The 24,789-nt window shown below is 40.9% G+C and overlaps 3 protein-coding genes and 1 long non-coding RNA gene across 6 annotated transcripts; 2 read left to right on the top strand and 2 right to left on the bottom strand.

The window, feature by feature from the left end:
- Positions 1-981: 981 nt before the first annotated feature.
- Positions 982-5,332, bottom strand: Acadvl (Acyl-CoA dehydrogenase very long chain). Its single transcript, XM_012359063.2, has 8 exons — positions 5,101-5,332; positions 3,763-3,970; positions 3,474-3,692; positions 2,943-3,371; positions 2,516-2,779; positions 2,100-2,456; positions 1,805-2,017; positions 982-1,543 (listed from the first exon to the last, which is right to left on the bottom strand). Exons 1-8 carry the CDS (start codon positions 5,187-5,189, stop codon positions 1,406-1,408), a joined length of 1,917 nt encoding a protein of 638 aa, XP_012214486.1. The 5' UTR covers positions 5,190-5,332; the 3' UTR covers positions 982-1,405.
- A 146-nt stretch (positions 5,333-5,478) lies between these two features.
- Positions 5,479-13,969, top strand: Stim (stromal interaction molecule). 2 transcript variants are annotated; one of them, XM_012359061.2, is made up of 11 exons: positions 5,479-6,063; positions 6,169-6,308; positions 6,388-6,507; positions 6,620-6,732; positions 6,822-6,937; positions 7,022-7,191; positions 7,280-7,423; positions 7,527-7,694; positions 7,843-8,107; positions 8,418-8,495; positions 10,939-13,969. In XM_012359061.2, the coding sequence occupies exons 1-11, from the start codon at positions 5,856-5,858 to the stop codon at positions 11,484-11,486; spliced, it is 2,070 nt and encodes a 689-aa protein (XP_012214484.1). In that variant the 5' UTR covers positions 5,479-5,855; the 3' UTR covers positions 11,487-13,969. The 2 variants fall into 2 exon arrangements, with proteins under 2 accessions (XP_012214484.1, XP_012214485.1); XM_012359062.2 differs by lacking the exon at positions 10,939-13,969 and adding an exon at positions 8,801-10,297 and having other exon boundaries at positions 5,481-6,063.
- Positions 13,970-14,125: 156 nt separating this feature from the next.
- Positions 14,126-23,791, bottom strand: rk (rickets). Of its 2 annotated transcripts, none has more exons than XM_012359084.2 (13): positions 23,082-23,791; positions 19,389-19,460; positions 19,246-19,317; positions 19,095-19,163; positions 18,804-18,947; positions 18,548-18,688; positions 18,383-18,448; positions 18,149-18,292; positions 17,980-18,051; positions 17,590-17,879; positions 17,157-17,336; positions 16,847-17,041; positions 14,126-16,732 (listed from the first exon to the last, which is right to left on the bottom strand). In XM_012359084.2, exons 1-13 carry the CDS (start codon positions 23,309-23,311, stop codon positions 15,324-15,326), a joined length of 3,084 nt encoding a protein of 1,027 aa, XP_012214507.2. In that variant the 5' UTR covers positions 23,312-23,791; the 3' UTR covers positions 14,126-15,323. The 2 variants fall into 2 exon arrangements, with proteins under 2 accessions (XP_012214507.2, XP_012214508.2); XM_012359085.2 differs by having other exon boundaries at positions 17,157-17,276.
- LOC136998130 (uncharacterized) lies at positions 17,824-21,924 on the top strand. The gene is made up of 2 exons (XR_010888748.1): positions 17,824-17,956; positions 19,238-21,924. It is a non-coding gene; the product is annotated as an uncharacterized lncRNA (long non-coding RNA).
- Positions 23,792-24,789: the final 998 nt, after the last annotated feature.

Genomic DNA, 24,789 nt, shown 5'->3' with positions numbered 1-24,789 from the left:
TAAAATTTCTATAAATACAATTGAATTTTTGATTAACAAAGTTAATCGTATTTGATCGATTGGTATTTTAGTCGCGTGAAGTTATTATGATCACTTTACATTTTTTACTACATGAAATGAGAAATAACTCCAGATTTAATATCAAGAGACAACGAATTTCACTTTGTTAGAATCATTGTAAAAAAAGCAACATATTTAGGTTTTGTTTTACTTCGTACACCGTTTTTCAAAAGATGAAATTTATAGTAATTCCACGCGATTAACTGACAAAATAATAAAATAAAATTTGAATCTCAAACTTGAGTAACGCGATTATATTGTGCGGACTGTGCGTGCAACTTCATATTTCTTTCTTCGTTCTACATTTTGCACAAAATATTAATCTCATGTACGGATGTTGTACACCTTAAAAAAAAAAAAAAAAAAGATTAAGATACGAAAACTATATAGACATTCAGTGTGCTTCCACTGTCATTAAGAATGGATAAAGTATGGAAAAATTGTGTATCTTTATATTCGCATAATGTTGTGATATTGTTGAATTATGCATTTAACGATGAGAAAAAACGAACAATCGGTTATTATGATTATTATTGTAGCTTCCTGTTTGATACATTTCTTTCATGTGTCTCGTGCTCTGGAGAGTTTCTTTAAGTGGGAAAAGGGAGCAGCTATTATTAAATTAAGCAGATAATATTAAATTAAATATTTTTAAATGTATAAGATAAGCTATATTATATATGCCGTAAAACACAATACACTTCTCCCATTTAAAGTCTTTCATTTTATTTATTATGTAAAAGACAACTTAACATCGTGTGATCTATCTATAAAACGATTATTTTTATTATTTTATGGATATTTGACGAATAAATAGCATCTAAAAAAAAAAAGGAAAACATCAAATAAATCGCATTCTTTGTGTAACTATTTATTTGGACTCGTCGTTTTGGAATCGTGTGTAAAGGTATGGAAAAAGTATTAAAAAAATACATAATTTTATATTCACATGATAACTATAACTTATGCTTTACACCTTATGTGTTTACTAGTTGCATTGCTAGTTGCTCGAAACTGTACGCATAGTTTCCATGGGAGATATATTTACAGATGATCACGATAAGTGATATTTTACACATTTTACTAACTTGAAAACATTATCGTCAAACATTATCGTCAAACATTATCGATATTTTTATTTCACGCACATCTATGTAAAATATTAATAGGCAACATTTTGCACTGATAATCCAAATTAAAATCGATTTCTTTTGATCAATACTTATAATTAATTATAAAGTTTTAAAGGATAATTAGTTTTTTTCCTCTTCATATAAAAAGCAATTTCTTATAAATTCCAAGATCGTATAAATCCTTTCTTATGCAATAAATTTGTAAAGTCTTTTTAGAAGTTTAGAGGATTCAATTGCACGCACCCGCCGACGTCGCACATGTTTTTCGAAATTTTACTCAATTTACTGAAGACGTCCAGTTGTTTACCGCTATTAACCTGCTTCAGATTGTATGCAACACGGCTGGATGCCTGTAACAATAACAGCGTATTTAGTAAAATAAATTATGTATTCGCATTATCGCTAGCGAGATCAAATAATATTTTTAACATGATTTACTGGAAGCAAATGAGTCAATTATTATTCACCCGTAAAAAATGTGTTTTTTTTTAATTATTAGACTATGAATTAACTAAATAGATTTTTCAAGAAAATTGCCAACGAGGATTGTAGTAAATAGTTCAAATAAGATCTGCTAGGATTGATAAAGAATAATGTAAACGTGTTCATACCTCCGCACACCAAGTTTGTGCCATTAATATTTCGTGTTCCGCGCTAGGTAGATTCTTGTTCAACGACATGGTCGCCCTGCTCAGTACAACCGCCATTGTGTACGTATCGAAAGCAGCTTGCGTGATTCTGTTAAGGATAAACTGTTCATCTACGATACCTCGTCCGTATTTGATAAGAATGGCTTCTATGACTTGTCCAAAGCTCTCCACGCTCTGCAAATGTGACATTATTTTTGCACAAACTCGTTCACACTTAATTTGTAGAACCCCAGTTTATTCATTTTATTATTCCCACCTTCGAGCAAAGCGCGGCGCTTTCCGCCAATCTCGGATGAATCAAATTCCCAAAGGTGGGCGGCGAACTCAAGCCAATCGCTCTGGTCGCCCGCTTGGTCGCCTCCTCGAAGATCAGTCCCAGATTCGCGGCCGGATTTTGAAGGGCCTTCTGCACCTCCTTCAAGTGGCTACCGGCGTACTGGATACCAGTGAGCGACACGAATAGACGCAAAATGTCGTTCGTCCCTTCAAAGATTCTAAATATGCGCAAGTCCCGCAATACTCGTTCGAGACTGGCGTCGGCCATGAAGCCCATACCGCCTAAAGTTTGAATAGCCTCGTCGCATACCCACCATGCGGACTCGGAAGCGAAACACTGCAACGAAGCGGCACTTGTAAAGTATAACAATTGACGACGAGTGATGAGAGAATTACCTTGGAAATAGCCGCTTCCAGATGATAATCTTGACTTCCGTAATCCATATTGCCGGAAATCGTGTACGCGAGAGACTCCGTGACGTAATGCAGTATAGACATACGCCCTAGCTTCTCCTGTATGGCGCCGTAATTGTCCAAGGTGCGACCGAATTGCACACGTTGCGTCGCATGATTCACAGCTCTGTTGATGCAGTAACGCATATTGCCGGAGAGAGCCGCGGCCATGCCGAATCTGCCATTGTTGAGAATATTCATTGCGACCTGAAAAATTAAACAAAGTAAATATATAATCGCGCATTGAAATTTTTTTTATTGAATATAAAGATATCATCATAAAATGTAGAGATTAAACGTTTTCCTAGTCTTTATCAAGGATTCATATCGATTGCGCGAAGATAAGAAGACAATTTGCGTGGATTTCTACCTTGAAACCTTCGCCCTCTTTGCCAATAACGTTCTCCACTGGAATCTTGACGTCTTCGAAGAAGACTTCCGCCGTGTTGCTACACTTGATGCCCATCTTCCTCTCAGGTGGTCCACTAGTGACACCACCGAAACCTCTCTCAACGATAAAAGCGGTTATCTTGTCCTTCGTTTTGCCTGTTTTGGGATCTTGGACGGGCGTTTGCGCAAAAACGGTTAAGACATTGGCGATACCGCCGTTCGATATCCAGATCTTGCTGCCGTTGAGAATATAGTGCGATCCGTCCGCGGACTTGACCGCGCGCGAACGAATCGAAGCGGCGTCGGAGCCAGCAGTTGGTTCCGTCAAGCAGAAGGCAGCATACTCGCCGTTGCTAATTCGAGGCAAATATTTGGCTTTTTGTTCAGGAGTGCCATACAAAAGTATGCCCTAGAAGAAGCGTGCAAAAGATTTATCGGAATAAAGAGGAAAAATAAAAACAGTACAATCTTAAAAATGGACAGAGAGTGAAACAATTCTGAAGAATTTTACCTTGAATCCTATGCTCTGATGTGCTCCAAGCATTATACCGATCCCCAAATCATGGTAGCCGCATATTTCAACGATTCGGCTATATTGAGTGTTTGACAATCCCAGTCCGCCGTATTCCGTCGGCACTTGCAGAGCAAACCCTCCCAGTTCCCAGAGAGCATTCGCCGTTTTTTCGTCTACAGATGCGTTTTGATCATTTTTAGCCGCATCGTTTATTTCCTATAAAAAAATAATTTCAATACATATTTATCGTACATCCTTTTTGAACAGTGTTCAAAAAGATGATCACCTCATAAAACTTCTCCACGGGATCGACGAGCATCTTTAATGTATCGATTTGATCCTCATTCATAGGTTCCGGAAATGGAAAGACCTGATTCAACTGCAATTGACCGCGGAAAAGATTCATGGTGAAAGATTGAGATTCTTTTCCAGTAGCATTTTCCTGCTGCGGCTTCTCAGCTTTAAGTTTCGCTGCAGCTTGCGTAGCCAAACATCTGTGTAATTTATATTTTTTATTTATCACTGTTAATTTATCTACTGACATACAAGTTCAAGTTTTTCGCCTTTAATTGTTGACGAGCAATCTCTGACTTTTCCAATGGAACTCTCCTTTTTCAAACTATAATTTAAACAATGATATCATTGCGAATAATTGTGATCAGGATGACTAACAATATTTTATTCTTTTTATTCACTGATATCTGAGATTGACTTCGTTCATTTATAATGCATCAAGTAACTGTTTAATACACAACTACTTACTAACAACAACATAAACCAGCAATGTTTTATAATAATTCATTGAATTCGTCCGAAAAAGCGTTTTACTTTATAATGTAATATTTCTTTACTAAGAACTTGAAGAAGGCCTGATAACAGGTTGAAACATTGTTTTTACTATTTGTCTTTGAATTAATTTCATTATTTCAGCCTTAATATATTTTAATTAAAATTTTTTATTTATATCGGATTGTGATTTTGATAACGATTTATCTTATTTTTTTCTAATTTATTTATTTTTTTTTATATTTATCTTTTTAATATTATTTCCTATTTCAAATATGCTAAACAAGTTTTCATTTATTCCATCTCATCTTGGTTGCGCAATCTCATTCTCATAAAAAACAATAAACTTAAAAAGATGGATTTTAATACTGATACGTAGATCAAATAGTTAAGTAATTACTGTAGGATAAACAATATATATAGAATAATCACACGGCATATGTATTTATACATATATATGTATGTTTACACTGCGTGCGCGCGTGTATGTGTGAAGCAAAGTCCACTCATATACGATGACACACTCGAATCCAGAAAGTCATATTGCGACTTTACTTTCAACAGTTTTAAATTTATCTTTCGTAAAATAAATTCACACATTTAATATTCGCTTATACATCTATTTATACATCTAATATATTAATATTTAATAACATTATTGTGCGTAAATTGTTACAACTGCATAAATTTGTTAAAAAATTATCGACGAAATATTATATTACTTATTCAACCAGAAAATAATGATGAGTATAAAATCAGATAAAATTTGCTGACAGTTCAAAGTTAGCAACAGGTTGTTCGAATCGAAGAACAAAAAAATGACAATCTAGCACTTTACCTGGATGTGATCGAGGATCCTAAGGGCACTTCGAGGGCCTTGTTCAGGTTTTTGGGAACCGACGAAAAAGTTTTAGCGATGCGGAACATCGTCGTGGTGTTGATATTCGTTGCAGAACAAAAAATTCACGCTGATAAAGATTAATGTGGAATGACAGTTGCCTTCAGGTTGCGCGAAATAACAGCCAGCCAGCAACGAACAGCAACACACATATAGCGCTACGAGGCTCAAATGGCACGGTACTTATGGTTTCTGAGTCACGAAGCATAAATAGCTAGATGCGTAACTCGGCTGCGAAACAAGTCGCAGGCACTTCGATTCTCATAGAAACGGATACTAATTGCACCCGCTCCGATCGCGATCGTGTGACTCGGAAACGCTATTAGTAGCCTTGGATAAAACATCTGATTCGGGATAGCAGTGTACTTAATTTGTCTTAATTAACGAAGCAATCAGATATTTGTATGTATTCTCGGATATTAGCGGACGCCCGCCTTTATGGAGCTGATGATATTAGCGCGTGACATAGTTATGAAGTCGTCGTACTCGTAATCGGTCACGCTTGTTATGCGCTCGTCGGAATATATCGTCAGTCCGGGTCCGATAATTGTAACCTTGAATATATCCACGATCGCGAATCGTCACCGAAGCTGAGAACGAACAGCCGAACCGTTTTCACCGCTGAGTGTGCGGATCTCTTGGGGCCGCGCGAAGGAGGCGCGAGGTGTCAATAGGAAGCTGGAGGCTAACCTAAGATGCGAACATCCGTGAACGTTGACGCGCTTATACTACTGGGAATTCATCTGTTGTTTTGGGCCCTCGACACGGTAGCGGCTAGTGGCGGAGCTCTCGATTCTACCCCGACTTTCCAAACCGGTGCCTCGAGCACTTCACATTCCAAAATAACAGCATTCTCCGCTACTCTCACCAATGGACTGGCCCAGGCGGTGGCTCACGAATCAAGTAAGATCCAGCTTTGAGCCAAGTTCCATGAGCACGATGTCGTGCGTCGTCTGTGTGAATGCGCAATGCTATGTGTGACTCTTTATATCTATTTCTTTGTTCCAGCTGGGGATACTTGCAATGACGATCTAGCTTGCATTACTATGGCTTCTCACGATCGGCTGGGATTAGAAGCTATAAAATCTCTTCACAGTCAGTTGGACGATGACGCCAATGGAAATGTTGATCTATCCGAATCTGATGATGTAAGGATATTTGTATTGTTTTAAGAGCTATCTGTTACATTTTTACGCAATGCATTACGAAATAAGTGTGTTTTGACAGTTTTTAAGAGAAGAACTGCAATATGAAGCTGGTTACGAACGGAGGCAAAGAGCTTTTCATCATAATGATGATATGCACATTAGTGTACGAGAACTATGGGAAGCGTGGCTAAGATCAGAAGTAATATAACAGAATCTTTTTAAAAAAATATCTCCAATTAACAACTTACAACATCACACATAAAATATTATACATAAAATTTATATTTTATACACTGTAATGTTTTTATTAGGTTCATAACTGGACAATAGAACAAACATCCGAATGGTTAACTTCCAATGTTGAGCTTCCTCAATATGTTCCTACTTTTATACAGCATCGTGTAACTGGTGCTACGCTTCCTCGGTAAGTTTATTACTTGAAAATATTCTCTTGTAAAAGAAGAGATTTTTTACAATTTAATATATATAATCAAATTTTTTAATATATTTTAGATTAGCTGTGAACAATATGCATTATCTTAATAATGTTTTGGGTATTAAAGATCCCATTCATAAACAAAAAATTGCCTTAAAAGCGATGGATGTTGTTCTTTTTGGACCTCCTAAAGGTAAAATAGTTACACATTTGATATCATATTATAGTATAATGTGTTTATTATATATTTAAAAATTAAAACTACATATAATAATAGATACTGGACACAACATCAAAGATTTGGTATTAGTTACATTGTTATTTATTGCACTTATTGGATGCTGGTACGTATATCAACAAAAGAAAAGTTCGCAAAAGCATCTTCATAGAATGATGAAAGATATGGAAAGTTTGCATAAGGCGGAACTTGCCCTGGAAAATTTGCAGGTACTTTTTCTTGAAAATTTGCCTTAATAAAATGTGTTTTTTGATCAATGCGACTTTTATTAAAATTACATTGCATAATCAATTGCAGAAAGAGTTGGAAAGAGCGAGATTGGAACAAGAAAGTGTAGCTACCGAAAAGCAGAATTTAGAAAAACGTTTACAAGATGAAAGCTTAGGATTACATACTTCGTATTCGGATCTTGAAGTGTCACAATTAAAAGCGGAAATTGAAGTTAATATCATTTCTAGTTTATTTTACGTACAATTATTTTATATATAATTTTTATATCCATATAATAAATTAATATATTTGTTCTATTTTATATACTTCGCAGATGTTGAAATTAGAATTACAACGAGCAGAAGGTGAACTCGAAGACAGATGTTGGTCACCTCCGGCGGGATTGCAGCATTGGCTACAATTAACTCATGAAATTGAAAATAAAGCGTATACAAATAAGAAAATAGGAGCCGAGAAGCAACTTCAACAAGCACGAGAAGCGGTAAAACAACTAATTTTAAATTTTAATTTCTTAAATGCAAATCATTTCAACTTTGTACTATTAGCTCACTTCATAATTTATATATGCCAAGTTATGCAGGAAATACAATATTTCACTGATAAAAACAATTTTTTGTTCTATTTTGTAGTGCGAGAAATTGCGTAAGAAGCGTTCTAGCCTGGTAGGTGCCTTTGTTTCGACTCATGGTAAATCCATTGATGAAGTCGATAAGAGCATAGTTGAAGCAAGAACTTCACTGAACGAAGTGACAAACGAGTTGAAAGAAAGAGTACATCGTTGGAAGCAAATCGAGCTGCTTTGTGGTTTCAATATAATTAATAATAATGGATTAAGCTATTTAGAGACAGTTTTGTACAGAGGGACACCTAACGGTAGAGGTCTTGGACTCAGAGGTATTTAACATCACGATATTGCTTTATAATCGATTAACGACATGGCTTAAACATTTAATTTTTTGTTGGCATTACATATACGCTTTACTCGTCATCAATTTTTATGAGTGAAAAGAATTTGCTGATTTGATATAAAACTTGCATAATCAATGTGATACTAATTTATATGTTAAAGCAAACTAATTATCCAATTAATTCTTACTAAAAATCGATACTAAAAAAAATTTTGACTACAGAGAAAACAATAGAGAATGCTTATGAATTATTTCATGCTTCTCACAAAGCTCTAAATGATTTGTATGTATTATAGGACGACTCAGTAGCCAAGATGATTTAGATGATGAAGCAAACTCGGTGTATGCATCATCGTCAGTCAGTGCAGTCGCAGGTAAGCTGGATACGGACTCCAATGAGTACTTAGATTGACATAGCAATGCTCATTATCTTATTATTAAGCACTATCGTTGTGGCCTGTTTATATATCGTGCTTGTATATACATTGGTCACACAAACTTGTCAAAACATGTTGAATTTCTTCTGATAATAATTTACTAACGAGTTTTTGTGTTTTAATAATACGGTAGCGAAGACATAGTTTTCCTATTGATACTTTTGTGCCAATAACAGATATATAATTAATATAATGTTACAAGTTTTCCACAAATTGTTAACATTGTGAAATATGTGCCTTAGGTGTACATCATAATTGGTATACAGTAGACTGGCTGACATATGCATGAGCGCAGAATGCATTACGATTTCGTATATGTCGGCTAATGCAAAATTATACGGAAGTTATAATGAACGATGTTATTATGATGCCAATGTAAAGTCATACGAAATTTAGTGCTTCATGGAAAGAATATAGATCAAAATTAAATTATAATATTTATAAGAAACGTGGGTTACACATGAGAGATTCTGAATTAGCTATATAGCAAGTAAAGAAATGAAATTTTTTTAAATAAATACTCATACAACCGATATACATATATCGGTTGAAATAAGCCAACTGAGATCGGGGATCAAAACAATTCTATAATATTGTGCGAATAAGTAATTCATAAAATATAAAAATTATCATAAAAATATAATTCTAAAATATATTACTGTACCTGTTTCACGTACAAACAATTGTTTTAGCATGTTTATGACCGTTTTGAAACTGTATACGTTCTTAAGATGTAACCTTGTGCATAATTTGAATTACAATTGCTTCCAATAAGCAAAATGATATACCTCATAGATATAGTATTCTAACGCATTGCATATTTTATGCAATGAAGACAATCATTTACCATATCAATTAAAAAAAAAAATTGTTTACGCAAAAGTTTTCGATAATATTCTAACATTCCTGTTACTTGTTATGACATAACACTAGTATTAGATCTGATTGCAACATGACAATAGCTCAGAAGTTATTTGACTATTGATAAAAATAACATTTATATGAATATGCAGTAAGATATAAAACTGTATATAATATATAAGAATATATATATATATTTTTTAGTATATATAGGTATCAGTTTTTAACAATCGTGGTGCAAGCTATCGCAAAATTAATTATATGTGTTTATCCATATAATGCGAATAATATAACGCGTTGTAGAATTCGTGAAAAACATTGTGATAAATTTCTCCCAAAACATATTCGAATATATTTTTGTCTATGAATCTTATTTCAAACTCTTATAATTTTGATATAAGATTCATCCTGAAAGCGATGGATGTACTATGGGCATTATATGTATAATTAAGACACACATATATATATATACATACACTGTTAAATTATTGTTATTTTTAAAATTGTTAAAATTAACTTTACTAATAATAGTTTAATTGCAATATTTGAAAAGCACTTTGTACCTTTCTTTATATTTCTTATTATCTTGTTACTTTTGAGGGATAAAGAATATCTAGTTGTAAACATTAACAATTAAGATTTGAATAATGTTGCTTCCAAATTATTTTGTAAGTCACGTACTGTTCTGGAGTTATATATTTATCAAGATAACGTGTTGATGCCTTGAAACGTACTCTGTATATGTATATTACAGTGAGTCCAGTGAAGTTTTTTTTTTTGTTTTACAATAGTTTACGTAACACAATGGCGTTACTTTTCTGTATGAAATATTCAGTAATCGCTATTAATAAACTTAAGCAAGCTTGGAAAAACAAGAATATGTGGGCTTGTTAATATGACCTATACCGAACTCAAGTGCTCCGATTTGTTGCATGTTTCCAGAACACATTAAATTGCTCGAGTTAAATAAGTGACAAATATGCGCTTATAGAATATTTCAATCGTTTAAATCACGATGGTTTTTACGATTTTGTAATGAAGAAACAATGTCGCACAGTTTAGATGAAAAAATTTTGATAAACGAGCCGATAATGTATGAATAATGAATAAATAGTTAATCAAGAAACGCTCGCCGACGAGGTTTTATCTCGCAAAGCGGGATTCAAATAAAACTAGTTTCCAACTAAGATCAGCATTGATGATAAGCGTCGCGTTGTTTCGAATGTAACTAAATGATGAATCACACTAGCGCAAATTTGTACGTCACACACGAGATCATATATTTTGATACGGCTGCGGGACGCAGTGTTTAGCGTGGAAGGAGGCTTCTCGCGGTGCGATATCGTCGCGCGCGATTTCCGTCGCGTCAAAAGCGATGCACGAGAGTTCGGATAAACTTCTCCTGTACACCCGAGCGGCACAAAGAGCTTTCGCTTCTTCACGCAGCTTTTATCTTTACCGCACCATTACGATAGAGAAACGAATTTTGCATTTTGGACATGACTTGACGTATTCGTAGGTATTTTGGAGAACTCGGCGTGGAAGGAGTCGTCGGTACCGCCGGCCGGTCGGCTTGGAAACGAGCTCTCCGATTCTTCGAGCAGCGAGGCGGAGAAAGAGACGCACGGGGTCCACTTCGTGGTGGGTGACGGACCGGAAGAGCCCGCTGTCGCGCCGGGAAAGAGCGCGCCGTGCAAAGAGAAATCCAACATAGTACGCTGTTACAGCCAGGACACAAATATACAGCTCAACGAAGACAAGACCACGTCGTTTCTGCCGAAAACATCGTACTCGGAGAACTCGCTTGACGTAACGGACAGGTCCGGCTGTCGTCCCGCGGCAGCGTTGACGACGATGGTGACGACGACGACGACGACAACGACAACGACAACGACAACGACGATGAGCGTGAAGAAGCCGCTCCGGGAATTGCCCACGGTAATGTCAGTCGACGACGAGACGCTCTCGACCGATTCCAATTCTACCGCCGACAACGACGAGCTTAAACGAAGGCGCAGGAAGCTACACTTTCCAGCCTTTAGGAAGAATAAAAGTAAAGTTACGTGATGTACGCTAGTCACATAATCTCGTTTGTTACTTAATTGCTATCCGTTACAAGTTTAGTGGTAAATCGCGACGTGCACTTAAGAATTTTACTTTACCAATAATTATTAATTATCAGTTACTATCCGCGCATACAGACACACATACAGACACACACGCGCACACATACACATACAGAAGGCGTACACACTTCTCCCCCCCCCCCTCTTTGTCTTTCTTTTCTCCTCCTCGACGCGCGTTGTAGACTCGCAGAAACAGTAATGTACGATTTTAGGATGTTTGTTGTCCCGGTTGTTCCTTCCACTTGCCAAATTTTTGCGCGCGTGCAAAATAGTAACGAAATACGAGTCAGCACGGAGACACCACGGAGAGACATCCGACCTAGATAAATAGAATTTTTTAGACTCCGCGATATTGGAAAGTTCTAATTACGACAATATATATTTTCGGTATGTACTTTTAGGAGACCGAGTGTTCTCCGGGCCTCCGCGAACTTTTATGAAGTAAGATTTTTTCACGATGACATTAGTGTAATGATGACAATTTATTGTTAGCGTTAATCCTTTTTTATCGCAATGTAATTCCGTAGTTTTAGTCATCGTTTAGGTATTGGGGCTGGGCACAAAATCGATGTTCGGAAACTCACGTCTGTGCGTTAACACGCTTCTAACGTAACCGAGTTGCCAATGAGAAAAAACGGTACGCGAAGCTCCACGATCGCGACACGGGTAACCCGCGTGAACTCTCTCATACCGTCCGTCTGCAATACGTGCAATTCACTACGGCGCCTCGGCAAAGCGAGAAACGTTACAATACGGATTTTATACATTTCTACAAACGTTTTGTAACTCGTAAGTAGACTGTGAGATACGCGAGGCAATTAACTTGTCGCGAGGAAATCTTTTCTGCGCGCGATGCGTGCATACTCTCGATAAGTAACGTTGGGGTTCCGGTCCTGAACTCCCTCTAAGTGTTCTAAATCAAAATTACAATCCCTGATAAGAATCTTCGAAGTGCAATAATCTAAAATACTTGTTGGTAAATTTAAGGAAAAAGAAAAAAAAAAAAAAAAATTTAGCCACATAAGTCGCCGCAGCAATACAGAATTTTATGCAAACTTCAGTTGTCTCACGGCAAAACGATTTTGAAGCCCTGTTACTTTCCGTACGCTTTTGCTTCAATCCTTGATGTTGTTGAAACGATATTACGTCGTAACGGATATATTTTAATGTCACGATTAATTAACTTACCCTCACTTATACGCACTTAACTCAGAATTAATTAACTGGCCTACAGAATGGTTTGTGTCGCAACGAGGTTTTTGGAAACTGCTGCTTTTGAGCCATTTGTTAAAGGATCACTATTGTTGTTTACTTCGCGAACGCATAGATACAATCGTGTAACAATTCCCCCCCCCCCCCCCCCCACACTGTATTTGTTTGCAGATTAGTTTATTTCAATTGTATTAAATCAGATTATTTCTTTATGATACGCTCAAGTACGTTAGTCGCACGATTTCTACATTATCGTTTTATAATCGCCTTTAAACGAAATTGTTTCGAGCGGTTTTAGTGGAAAATTTTGTGAAATGGCGTGATCAGAAACTGACACATTCGAATCTCCGTGTGAAAATTCCGAAGACTCCGAGTAAATATTTGTATATTGTTTTATTTCAGAATCGGGAATCGTAATTCTTTTGCATTCCAGGTACAATAATATCTGCGAATACATTGATGATTACACGAAGTAATTTGCATTAATACATATTAATGCTTCCTGGTTGTTGCATTGCTATAATAATTTACTCGAGCGCCGTGCTTCTCGTTTTTATGGATCAGAAAATACGTATAATGTCGGATCTATTATCATTAATAGCCTAGTTTACATTGATCGTTCGATACGTCTATCAAATATTAGCAGATGGTTGAAAATCTACGAGAGTAATTGCGAATACGATATGGATTTAGTATGAGAATAAAACATATAGTGTAAACTGGGCCGATGTTTATTATTAAAAAAGTGACAAATAAGCGGAAGCAAAATGTGTCAGTTTTGTCACAGTATTTGATTTCACGATGTAAAAGTGATCACTGGCTCTCCATAAAAATGTTAGTACGTTCTTCCTTACAGGACTTCGAAACAAAGAATTTATTATATTTACAAAGGACAGTTTCTAAGGCTATGTATCTCGCTATATGTGTTATTTTTGAAATGAATGATAGATCTGACCTTATCACCTAATTAGTTAAGCAGTATGTGAGATAAAGTTGTTTGAGGATTCGACCCGTCGCGCTCCATCGCGCCAATACAAATCTTTGTTAATGAGTTGAATATATTTTAGACAAGAAATAGACATTTAATTAGTATATCCGTATTTAAATTATTATATTCTTAGTACAATATTTACGATGCCGCTTGCGAATACAGCGCGTCTTCCCTGTAATGCAAAAGTGACGTTTTACAAAAATAAATAAATCAAATTCAAAGAGTTGCGTATTGTTTTCGTATGTACAGACTTAACGAAAATTCAACTTACATTATGTACAATTAATTCGCGCTGGGTTAATTTTACTTTCGACGATTGCACAAATTAAAATAACTCAAGCCGCTTGCCGACTAAATAATGCTTTGTCCACCAACGATCAGTTTCCATGAAGATTTTATTTGATTTTCTTCAACATCACATACTATTATCAACTACTTTTAACAAACCACTCGTTAAAATCCACAATATCAGTGACTAATCCTTCCAATATTAATAATTATATTTCTTTACGCGAACTTATATACGCGAGATATAAATGAGGTTGCCTCTACGCAATGTTTACGTCCGACAGCGGCAAACGCGACTCTGCCCGCAGCGAAATATAAGTCTGCCAAATAAATTAAGCACATCTTTATCAAGATTTCGAATATTCGAACATCGCGTAAGAGGTAATCTATGATTTGGCTCTGAAAATCTAATACTTAGAACGGTAAAACCGCTGCGATAGTTGCGTAGATTTATTTACTATATAAATTATAATATCATTACGTACACAGCTCGATGTAACAATTATCAAACGACTACTGGCTACCGAGACTAGTAGCTAGAAGTCTTTGACCCAGTGTAAATGGTACAGAGTTGAAGAACCCATAGTCAGTCTTATAACGTAAAAATATAAATATATAACATATATGTGTACATATATGCCATACACATACATGCCCGGATAGCCAAATGCTGGCCAATGCTGACAGATTAATAGCGAATTCGATTAAATTTGCCGTCAATCTGCCAATATTGACATTTTGCTTACTGAGCAAGTATCAGTCTGACATATACGGACGAACGGACGGACTACTTCGTTAGATGCTATGCAATTAACAGAGATGGCCCGGTGCCGATTTGACGTCGATCCGACAAATCCGCGTTATACACATGATTGCACTTGTCAAGCAAATCCGCTAATTATATCTTGGTAACGTTTAGACCTTTAGATTTCTCTTGGCATTTCGTTCGAAAGGAAACGTATTTCACGAAAAATCCGCATTATCGACGGATTATCGACAACATCGACCGAGAAACGCATCCGAAATCAAACTGCGACTCTCTGCGCAATTCTACTCATATCTTCGCTTTCTACTTCGATTAAGCAACAATGCGCTGAGGATGTATAAAACGCCATAAATATAAATATACGTATATGTATATAGCTACAAACTACACAGGTATACCAGCGAAGATTGTTAATACTGAATTTGTTAAGAATTCGCTCGACGAGAATACACTTAACATATGCGCGTATTTTTACATCTATATATATGTATGATACATAAAAATAGTTAAAGGATAGAAATTCAATTCGTCGGCATATTCTCGTCGTCTTGCTGATCGCTGGTCTCAGCCGCGGAGGGTATCGTGGCGAGTAATCTAACGGCCAGTCTCCCCGGTGATCCCGGGGGCTCCGGTTCCTGGATGGCGAGTTGGCGGGTCAGTCGCGGCTTCGGTCTCACCGGCCTCGGCGTGTTGCGCGCGCTAATTTCTAGAGAGGCACTGGATCTCGAGATGCGCCAAGTACTGGTGCTGGCAGTGGTGGCGGAGCCGGAGGAGTCGTTGCGCGAGGAACTTAAGTTGGAATCCTGCGACGGTTTCCTGGTGATCAGCCAGGAGGAGGCTCTCCGCTTCGGATCCAGCAGTCTGAGCGGAATGCCGCAGTGGTGCGTCTGCCGCCAGGAGTCCGATCTGGACGAGGAGAAGTTCTCGCTGGACGAAACCGAGGACGCGCGCTTGTGCTGCTTCTGCTGGATCTGGGCGATCTGATAGGCGTACTGATCGTTGCGCGCGTGACGCGGTCGCGTGTCGCGCGCGCACGGCCAGAACAGCCCGGCGCTCCACCAGCGGTAAGTCGAGCAGCGGCTTCCGGTTTCTAGGAGCCGCGCGTTACAGGTGCACGGCGTTTGAATCCCCTGATTCTCGCGCGACGACCGATCGACCAGGCTGTTGGTGTTGGCAGGTGTCTGCCGATTGCTGAAATTCGAACTGTGCCGGCACCTGCCGATGCCGCGAGTCACGCGCGACTCCTCGATCGCTTTGCATATCAGCACGCAATCCTTCTTGAACTGTTTCGTGAGGATGGCGTATAGGAAGGGATTGCAGCAAGAGTTGAGCGGCAGCACGAATACCGCGAAGACTTTCGCCTGCTCGAGGGACACCAATTGCAGTCCGAAGGTCGCCGTGAGAGAGAAGAAGGCTATCGGCGACCAGCAGAGAAAATCGGTGAAGACGAGCAGCGCCATTCGCTTCGCAATGCGAGAGTCGTTGGAGTTCCACGCCTGGGAGCCTCGTATCGCGCAGTACATCTTCAAGTAGCATCCCATCAGTATCAGAAAGGCCACGCCGTTAATGAGCATGAGAAACACAACGTACGCGAGCGCCGCGCTGCCGTTGGTCTCGAATGGCAGGCAAATAGCGAATTTTCTGTAGTCCGAAATCCCCAGCAGCGGCAAACTCGCCATCGACAGCGCGAAGCACCAGCCTATCGTCATAATGTAGCCCGCGTGCTTCAATGAGAGCCGCTTGTTCAGGTGCATCGCGTGCGTTATCGCGTAGTTCCTCTCCAGAGTGATCACCGCGAGCGTGTAGACACTTAATTCGGAGCTGAGGACACCGAGGAAGCCGGCCAGCTGACATCCGGCCGACATTTGCCACGGAATCGCGTACATCCTGAATTCTCCCAATGTCGACGCATCGACGACGGCTAGCAAACCTGAAACGATAATACACATCGAATAAAAATTTAAAAGGGACAAAGCAAACGCACGTGGCGGAGCAGCGTAACGTTGCGCCTTAAATCAATACGAAAGAAGTAACGAAGAATCACCTAGATAGACACCCATGAAGAAGTCAGCGGCGGCCAGATTGCAGACTAAAAACCGTGGCACATCCATCTTGCTTCTCGAGAATATCAAGACAAACACCACAGTGCCATTTCCGAGCATCGCGAGGAGAAAAACTATCCACACGCCGCACCGCAAAGTCCACCAATCGAATAAATCTTGGCACGGTAAAAAGGGACCTGCAAAGTTTCGCACATGTACAAACCGAAGTCAAACCGAATAAACAGAAATGTTTTACATCACCACGGTGTTACGAGAGAGACGCATTACAAATTAGCGGACCACTCGACGTACCGGGTTGCGGCAAGCATTGGATACGGGAGGGTACTGTCCGAGTCGTCGGTGTCACCCGACCGTCTACATCCTCGAAATAATCCTCTACGTAGGAAGGCAGGTTGCCGGGGTAGGTAAAATCTGAACCAAAGTTAGCCCAAAGTTCATTTATCTGCTTTCCGAATTTGTCGGTCAAGTTATCTAAAAAACGTTATCACTTCAGTGCCGCTAAGATCGACGATGGCGTGTAGGATGCGACAATGCGAAAACAAACTAATGGAATTAATGTTTCGGCTTTTCTTTTTTTCCGTGCATCTTCGAAAGATGTACCGAGAAGTTTGCAACAACTGACTGAATTCGCAGTGGATGCTCTGCAGCAGTTAAGTGTCGAGGCGTGAATGTGTAAGCGAGCGCAGAGATGCGTGAATGAGAGAACCGATGGAATTATACTCACTCAAGTGCGGCCAGATATCGCTGAAAGTCGAATTCCACAAGCTGGAGTCGAAATCGTCGGTGGGGAATAGAATCGATTCCCGCAGCGACGTCTTCGTGACGGGCTCCTCCATTTCGACCGACAGAAACGAGCAGCAGTGATAAGCGTATGACAGCAGCATTGTTTGCACGCGCGGGAACCGCTCGGGGGATGGAAATTCACGGAGCGCCGGATTATTGAACGTCTTGAGGTGCAACAATCCGGCGAGGCCTCTTATCGGCAGTGTAGGGAAGACGTTGTTTCCCAAATTTCTACAAGCCAACGTCTACATCTTAATTGCGCTCGAGACTCGGCTTACGGGGGAGCGCGCCGAATTAATTTGCCAGAGGTAAGTTACACAAACACACTTACAGGTCCTCCAACCGTTTCGTCTCTCTGAACGCGTCGGGGTGTATGTATTCGATGTAATTGTTCTCCAAGTCTCTGAAAAAAAAAAAAATAACTCCCAATGTAAATATGCGGGAAGACGCTGAGAGCACGCGGGATGAAAGTGACTCGGCCGTGCGAGCGGCTCACTTACAGAACTTGTAATCTGGATAATCCGCTAAACGCATCGCTGGAAATGCTCTGCAGGTTATTATTGGACAGGAGAAGATCGTGCAGCATATTTGAACCTTTAAAAGCGTCGTCGGGCAACGTGGAAATCATATTACTGGCCAAATCCCTAGAAATACAAATTTGCATTTTATTCACAACATATTCAGCGCTTCGCGCGAACATTCTGCACATCCGCGCGTTACATTACATTACTTACAAAACGCGGAGTTCGTTGCAGTTTCGTAAATTTGGCATCTCTGTCAAATAATTGGATTTCATGTCGCTGAAAGCAAACAGTGATTTATAGAATCAATAATATCTCCTTTTACAAAAAAGCAGCCACCAAAGTAATTTCAATTATCTTCGATCGCGCTGAACTTACAGACTTTTCAGTTTCGAACATTGCAGACAAAGATTCGAGGGAACCTCCTTCAGCTGCGAGCGATCTAATTTCAACACTTCCAAAGACGTTGCCCCGTTCAGATCGGGAAAATACCGCAGTTCCTTCACATTAGACAATATCCTATAATTGACGACAGAAACGTAGCTTCAATTTCATTTAATAATTGCGACGTGGAGTTTTTCGCAGACGCGAATAAAGAATGACGACGTCGTGGCCAAAAAGTAAAATTACTTACAACTTACGAAGTTTGCGAAGATTCCGGAAGGTTCCGTCGTGTATTTCCTTAATTGGATTTCCGCGTAAATCGAGCGACACCAGATTGCCAGCGTGGCGTAATGCATTTTCCGTGAGTTGTTCTATTTTGTTGTTCGATACAGACCTACGAATGTACGCGGAGGGTCCATAAAAGCAGCGCGAACCAACATTGGGGCAAAGAAAAAAGAAAAAAAAAAAAAAACCCACGTATAACAAAGAGAGAAATATTTCAACGAGAAAATCGATGTGAGATTTTCAGAGAATTACTTACAATTCTTCGAGGCCAGGTAGATTTACAGCAGCGGCCGGTATCGCCGTTAAATAATTTTCATCGAGCTCCCTGAAGATAAAAGCGGACGAAAGATGTGAAATCGCAGATACGTGATGATTTGTTTTCTTTTCTATTTTTTTCAGATACTTACAATACACGAAGGCTCGCTAAGTTTACAAACGCATCGTCGTAAATGATTTGTAGCTGATTGCGTCGAAGAAATCTAAAAGTAACGGCACGTGTGAGTATAAAGTCGCCCGTCTGTGGAAATTATATCACGTACGGTCCACTTACAAAATTTCGAGATTGGGAAACCGATGGAAAGCACGTATTGGAATGTCCGTTATATTATTGTTGGTCAGATCACTGAAACATTTACGAAAAGCGGCGTTACAAAACTTTATATCGCGGGGACTCGCAGTTAGAGAAAGCAAAATATATAACACAAAGCGTTCATCATATCGCGCGTTTATCGCGCCTTCGGCGTTACGAAAAGCGGCGGTTTCCTTCAAATATACACGTAAGAAAGAAAAAAGGAAGGGAAATAAATACGCAAATCGGCAAAAGGTCATTGAGCGATCTAAAAATAATGCTTTTACGAGAGATGACTGCGAGAGATCGCTGGCGAATTGGGTTCGTGCGAATGCAGGCAAGTGAAAACTGACTGAGCGATCCTAATAATTTCTGTCTTAAAGTGGAACTAGCTAGATCGAACGACACGGCGAGTGACGGGAATTTTTTATCAAGGGCTCCCGATTTCGTCGGTGATTAGAGCAACTTTCGAGTTTGTCGCCGATGTCGCGCTCGAAAAAATACATTTTCCTTTCTTCGGCAGTATTTTACACAAAAGATTTAATCTCGATAATTTTAACACGACATCGAGACAGGCGTCTCGCGGCGAAATCAACGCGAAATCATCGGTTAAGAGTGGCGTGGCGCTTTTACGGGCGTAACCCCGGGTGATAAAAGAAGTAGGACAATGTTGAGGAAACGCTAGTGAATCGACACTTTTACGCTTCGCGCCGCGTGAGCGCGAATCGAGAGAGAAACGGACCGGAGGGGCTGCGTGGATTCTGGCCCATTTTTATGAGTCCTTCGACCTCCTTCGCTTCAGGATGGATCGATGTCCACTTATTCCTTTAGCAAATGGAACGTAGAGACAGCGCGGCACCCCACGCGACGATAAAGGAAGGGTGGTCCGCCGCCGCGGCGCGAAACAACGCTCATTTGCATCGACGTTTTTTTGGCTCGAGGGAAGAAAAAAGAAAAAAAAAAAAAAAAAAAAACGCTAACGATAATGTTATTGGCGGCTCGCGTTACTTGATTTCGCTCGCGGCGCACGAAAATCCGCGACGATATTTGCGTATTACGATTACCGCCGCCGCGGCGCGAATGGCTAAACGAGCGCATTTCGCTGGACACGACAGCCTCGTTTGCACGCAACCACCACTTACGCACTTACGTGACATTACGTATTGCGTTATAATGATCTCTCCCGCTTGTTATTTATGTAATCGTTCATTTATCGCCGTTCGAGAGGGAAAAAAAAAAATCACGTTCCGACCGTCGGGATATTCGCGAGCGCGCTATTTCTAAGCCCCGTCGAACAAAGCGCGATGCGAAATTCCGAATCGACGCTCCTGTCGCACGCGGATGCGCTCCGTCGTGTGAGCGCGCGGGGTATTTTTTTTTTTTCTCTCCCGCTCATTCGTTCTTAAAATAGAAAAAGCGACGATACTTTCGCGCTTGCTCCTATTTTTTTCCCCCCTTTTTCTCTTTTTGTTCAAGTTTCAATGGAACTTTCTCGGCGCGCACGGACATTGGATTCTAATTACACTTTCTGGACATTCCGTCACGGGCGGGTCTTTGAAAACTTTCGATGCTTGACACTCAAGGACGACCTGCACCAGTCTTCTCCGATGGTATTCGTGTCGTATCGATCATCCATCAATCCGATATCGAAAATACCCAATCAACGCGCCATTTTAAGAATCTATGTAAAAATGCAGAATATTGAGAGAATATTGAGAGAATAATTTGCGCAAAAATATGCGTTCGCGACGTGCCGTGAAAACTTCTGTGCAGTGATACAAATAACGGCCGTCGAGAGAAAGAGAGAGAGAGAGAGAGAGAGAGAGAGAGAGAGAGAGAGAGAGAGAGAGAGAGAGAGAGAGAGAGAGATAAAGAGAGAGACAGCGGCGCGGGCAAATTTCGGTCGCTTTTATCGTTCGCAAATAAAGTGAATCAAGTTCGGGAATGGAATTACTTTCACAATAGACGTCACGCGCGCCGAGCCGCCGCGAACGTGAGTGGAATGATGTACGACGCACCTTCCGTGTTCTTAACGTTATTAAGGACCACGGCAGAGTCGAGATGTCACGGCGCGCCGCTCGCGGATAAAGGAATCTATTAATAAATTACCGTCGATGTTAAAATAATGAATTGTTCGTAGACCGGCTCGCGTAGGCCGCCGCCTCCCCGGGGAAATTCTCCGGCGATTCTGCGCTCGCGCTTTCCCGACGCTCGCGACAATCAATTAGATCCAAGGAAAAAATAAATCACGTCGCTTTAAGAAGGCCATCGTGTCCGCGTGCGTGGGAATGTCGGGAAAATATTTATAGAGGGAAGGCAGAGGCCGAGAAACTGGAAAAGGGCGATGCAACGGCGCCGACGTATGTTACGTCTATTCATATCTCTCTCTTTCTCTCTCCATCCATTTTGCTGAAAGGGGGACCGAAGACGGTCAAAGTGTTTGTTTTTCAAAAAAAAAAAAAAAAAAAAAGAAAAAAGAAAAAAAAAAGGAAAAAAGGAAGTGGCGTTAAATCAATTTCGCATAAATTGCGGCGAAGAATGAAAGCAAAGTGGAGCGCGCTCGCAAAAGCGTGCGTCGCAAAATAAAATCGCGGACGAAACTCGGCGAACGGAGCGCGGATCGTATGGCCGCATAAATTCTGCTCATTTCCTCGATCCTAAATCATGATCCATAGAATATCGACTGCAATTCCGCTCGCGTATGTAGGACGCGTCGCGATGCATGTACGCGTACCTCTTTTTCATTTATCGCTGAATCGAGAGTTTTGCGCCCGATAACTTTCGCGTAGACAAACGAGAGGTCTAATCGTAAAAAGTTCCATATAAATTAAACTTCACAGCGAAAAACTGCAAAACTCCGCGGCAGAATTTATTGCATTTGTTTTCGATTATTTCCATTTGATTGATTTAATTCAATTCAATTTTTATAGTTCCGTTCCTCTCTGCGCGTGTAAAACGCAATAAAACGTATAACTTCATTTCGAATAAAAATTTTGCAGAATGTAAGTTTTCCGTCTGGACTTGTTCAATAAAGTTGCTAAGAAAACAACAACAAAAAATCTGACGAGAAGAAGAAAAAAGCCGCGTGGTGATTAATTGCACGTTTGAAAAATTGTTCTCTCGCGTAAGTCTCGTCGCACAATGCGTGTGTGTTGCGGGTAATGAAAAGCGGAGTGACTTTTCAGATACATTAGATGCGACGGGCCCGCAAGGCCCACGGCTAGAATCGTATGTAGGACGCGCGATATGGCAAGTGTCCATTGCGTTTACCTTCTAGATACATTTACGAAGACGAATTTACGCAACGCCGCACAAATTGCGTAAAGTGCCATTTTTGCAATGCACGCGTAGTCCAATACACCGCGCGATATTTTTACCTTGGAGAAGCCACGGCAGAAAACAAATGACAAAAAATAATTCGCGGTTTAAATATAGCTACTGTTGAGCTTTAGCGCGAAGACAGCGCGGTGTGACAGCGAGTCGCGAAAATCGCAACACGGAAGACCGAAGGGCCCGTGCGATCTAGCGCGACACAACCGATGTTGTGCGCGATCGCGAAGAGATTTCTCTTTTTCGCTACTTTCCAATCCGAGCCATAGATCCTTCAATCTCGCGTTCCGATCTCGCGCAGCCGAAATCGTACTTGAAAATTTGCGCTGCGCGCAACGCACTTACATCTTCGTGATATTAATGGGGACAGCGGTCCGTAACAGGTCGGCGTCGTAGATCCCGCCGACGGCGAGTAGATCGGCGCCGCGGCAGTGTAGCTCCCGTCCGTCGGCGATGACATTGCACGGTGCCGGCGGCGGGGTGTCCGTGACGTCGCACGGGCAGCAGCAGATCCGCCAGAAGAGGATGATCGCCGAGATGACCGCTCTCCCGCTCCGGCGAGGCCGCGTGCACATACCGGCCGACCCTGGTGCGTGCGTGCGTAACTCACTTTCGCAACTCCCTTTTCCTCCCCGGGTTCGCCGCGCCCAGGACGTAGTCACTTCACCATCCTTCCTCGCGCCGCGCCGTCCGCACGCCCGCGACGTACGCCGGGCACGCGTGCACGCGTGCGACCATCAACGCGACGAGCAGCAGCAGCAGCACCCCCATAAGGAGCCGTCGCCGCCGCGGCAGCCGCCGCCGTAGCCACCGCCACCGCCACCGTGCCGCAGCCGACGCGGTCCGCTCGAGGGTGAAAGCGGAGGATGAAGAGCGGACGACGACGAGGCGTGACAGGCTTGGACAGTTCCGGGACTGCTCTGATTACCGAGACGCGATCCACCAGAGACGCACCACCGGAGATCCCAGGACCCTTCCGCTCGCACCGCGGCACATTCACCGACTGATCCGATATTACGCGCGGAGCCTACGCGGGTTTCGTATATCGTACCATCCCGCCCCTCCCCGCCGCCCCCGACACCCACCCTGGACCACTCGACTTTCTCGTGTCCGATCCTTCTCGGCTTTGCGCGCGACCCCGTGATGCCGCCTCCCCGCGCCGGCACTCCGTTACCTTTAACAGTCAGGATGACTCAGTTTGCTTCTTCAATTAGACGCGCTCGGATGGATCTGCATGAAAAGAAAAAATGAAATTGTGTTAATGCGTTACCTGCGTACCTCGGTGCACATAACGCGACTCCGCGGTCGATACTCCTTTTTGCGCTGCACCGCGCCGCGCTGCCGCCGTGCCGCGTCCTCGAAACGCCGCACGCAATCTCGAGTTCTCGATCGCGAAATTTATAGATATTTAATTACAGTCTACGGAAAGTGAGGCTCAAACGCCGCGGAGGATCATTTAGCGTTTTTGATGTTCTGACGTAATGGCGCTTAGGCGCGTCGGACGATTCGATCGCATCTTCGGATGCGCGGATATTCAAAGCGGATGCTGAGCCTCATCAATCGTTTGCATGTACTTACACATCCATCAACGTCTCGGGATACGCCAGATCGATGCGCGATGCGATTAATCTTGTTATTTGTCATCCGAGACTAAATCCGGCATTGATTTCTTTTTATGTCTCAGCGATATTACACTTTCAGATTTTTGAAGCCAGATAAGAATTTTATCGTTCTGCCAACTTACGTGGAAAAAAAATGTAAAATACAATTGGTAATAGATTGGCATAGCGCGTATTATAAATCGTTTTATACGCGTGGCTTCGTTATTTTTTATAGTAAAAAATATATTGAACATAACAAGCCGAACTCTCTCACTATTAGTGTGCAGGATGTAACATATAAATTTATGAAGATATTTAAAAGATTTAGATAATAAAAATCAATAATTAATTAAAAATAAATATTTAAAAATAGCAAGATTACGTTTTTATTAACAATTGGTAATAACGGTGATTGATATTATCGACAGTATTTTTTTATTAGTTTGCGATTG

Source organism: Linepithema humile, chromosome 1 (assembly GCF_040581485.1).
Source record: "Linepithema humile isolate Giens D197 chromosome 1, Lhum_UNIL_v1.0, whole genome shotgun sequence".
In the NCBI taxonomy this organism is placed as follows: domain Eukaryota; kingdom Metazoa; phylum Arthropoda; class Insecta; order Hymenoptera; family Formicidae; genus Linepithema; species Linepithema humile.
Note: the sequence above shows the minus strand (reverse complement) of the source record. Positions and strands in the feature narration are given on the sequence as shown.

Excerpts from the sequence above, each read along its gene's own strand:
- Acadvl (XM_012359063.2), bottom strand. The coding sequence starts at position 5,189 with ATGTTCCGCATCGCTAAAACTTTTTCGTCGGTTCCCAAAAACCTGAAC. Across the intron at positions 3,693-3,762 it reads CCGTGGAGAAGTTTTATGAG|GAAATAAACGATGCGGCTAA; the intron begins GTGATCATCTTT and ends ATTTTTTTATAG. Across the intron at positions 2,457-2,515 it reads TGGAAGCGGCTATTTCCAAG|TGTTTCGCTTCCGAGTCCGC; the intron begins GTAATTCTCTCA and ends GCTTCGTTGCAG.
- Stim (XM_012359061.2), top strand. The coding sequence starts at position 5,856 with ATGCGAACATCCGTGAACGTTGACGCGCTTATACTACTGGGAATTCAT. Across the intron at positions 7,695-7,842 it reads TTCAACAAGCACGAGAAGCG|TGCGAGAAATTGCGTAAGAA; the intron begins GTAAAACAACTA and ends TCTATTTTGTAG. Across the intron at positions 8,108-8,417 it reads TAGAGGTCTTGGACTCAGAG|GACGACTCAGTAGCCAAGAT; the intron begins GTATTTAACATC and ends TATGTATTATAG.
- rk (XM_012359084.2), bottom strand. The coding sequence starts at position 23,311 with ATGTGCACGCGGCCTCGCCGGAGCGGGAGAGCGGTCATCTCGGCGATC. Across the intron at positions 19,318-19,388 it reads TTTCCCAATCTCGAAATTTT|ATTTCTTCGACGCAATCAGC; the intron begins GTAAGTGGACCG and ends CGTTACTTTTAG. Across the intron at positions 17,042-17,156 it reads CCAATGCTTGCCGCAACCCG|GTCCCTTTTTACCGTGCCAA; the intron begins GTACGTCGAGTG and ends GAAACTTTGCAG.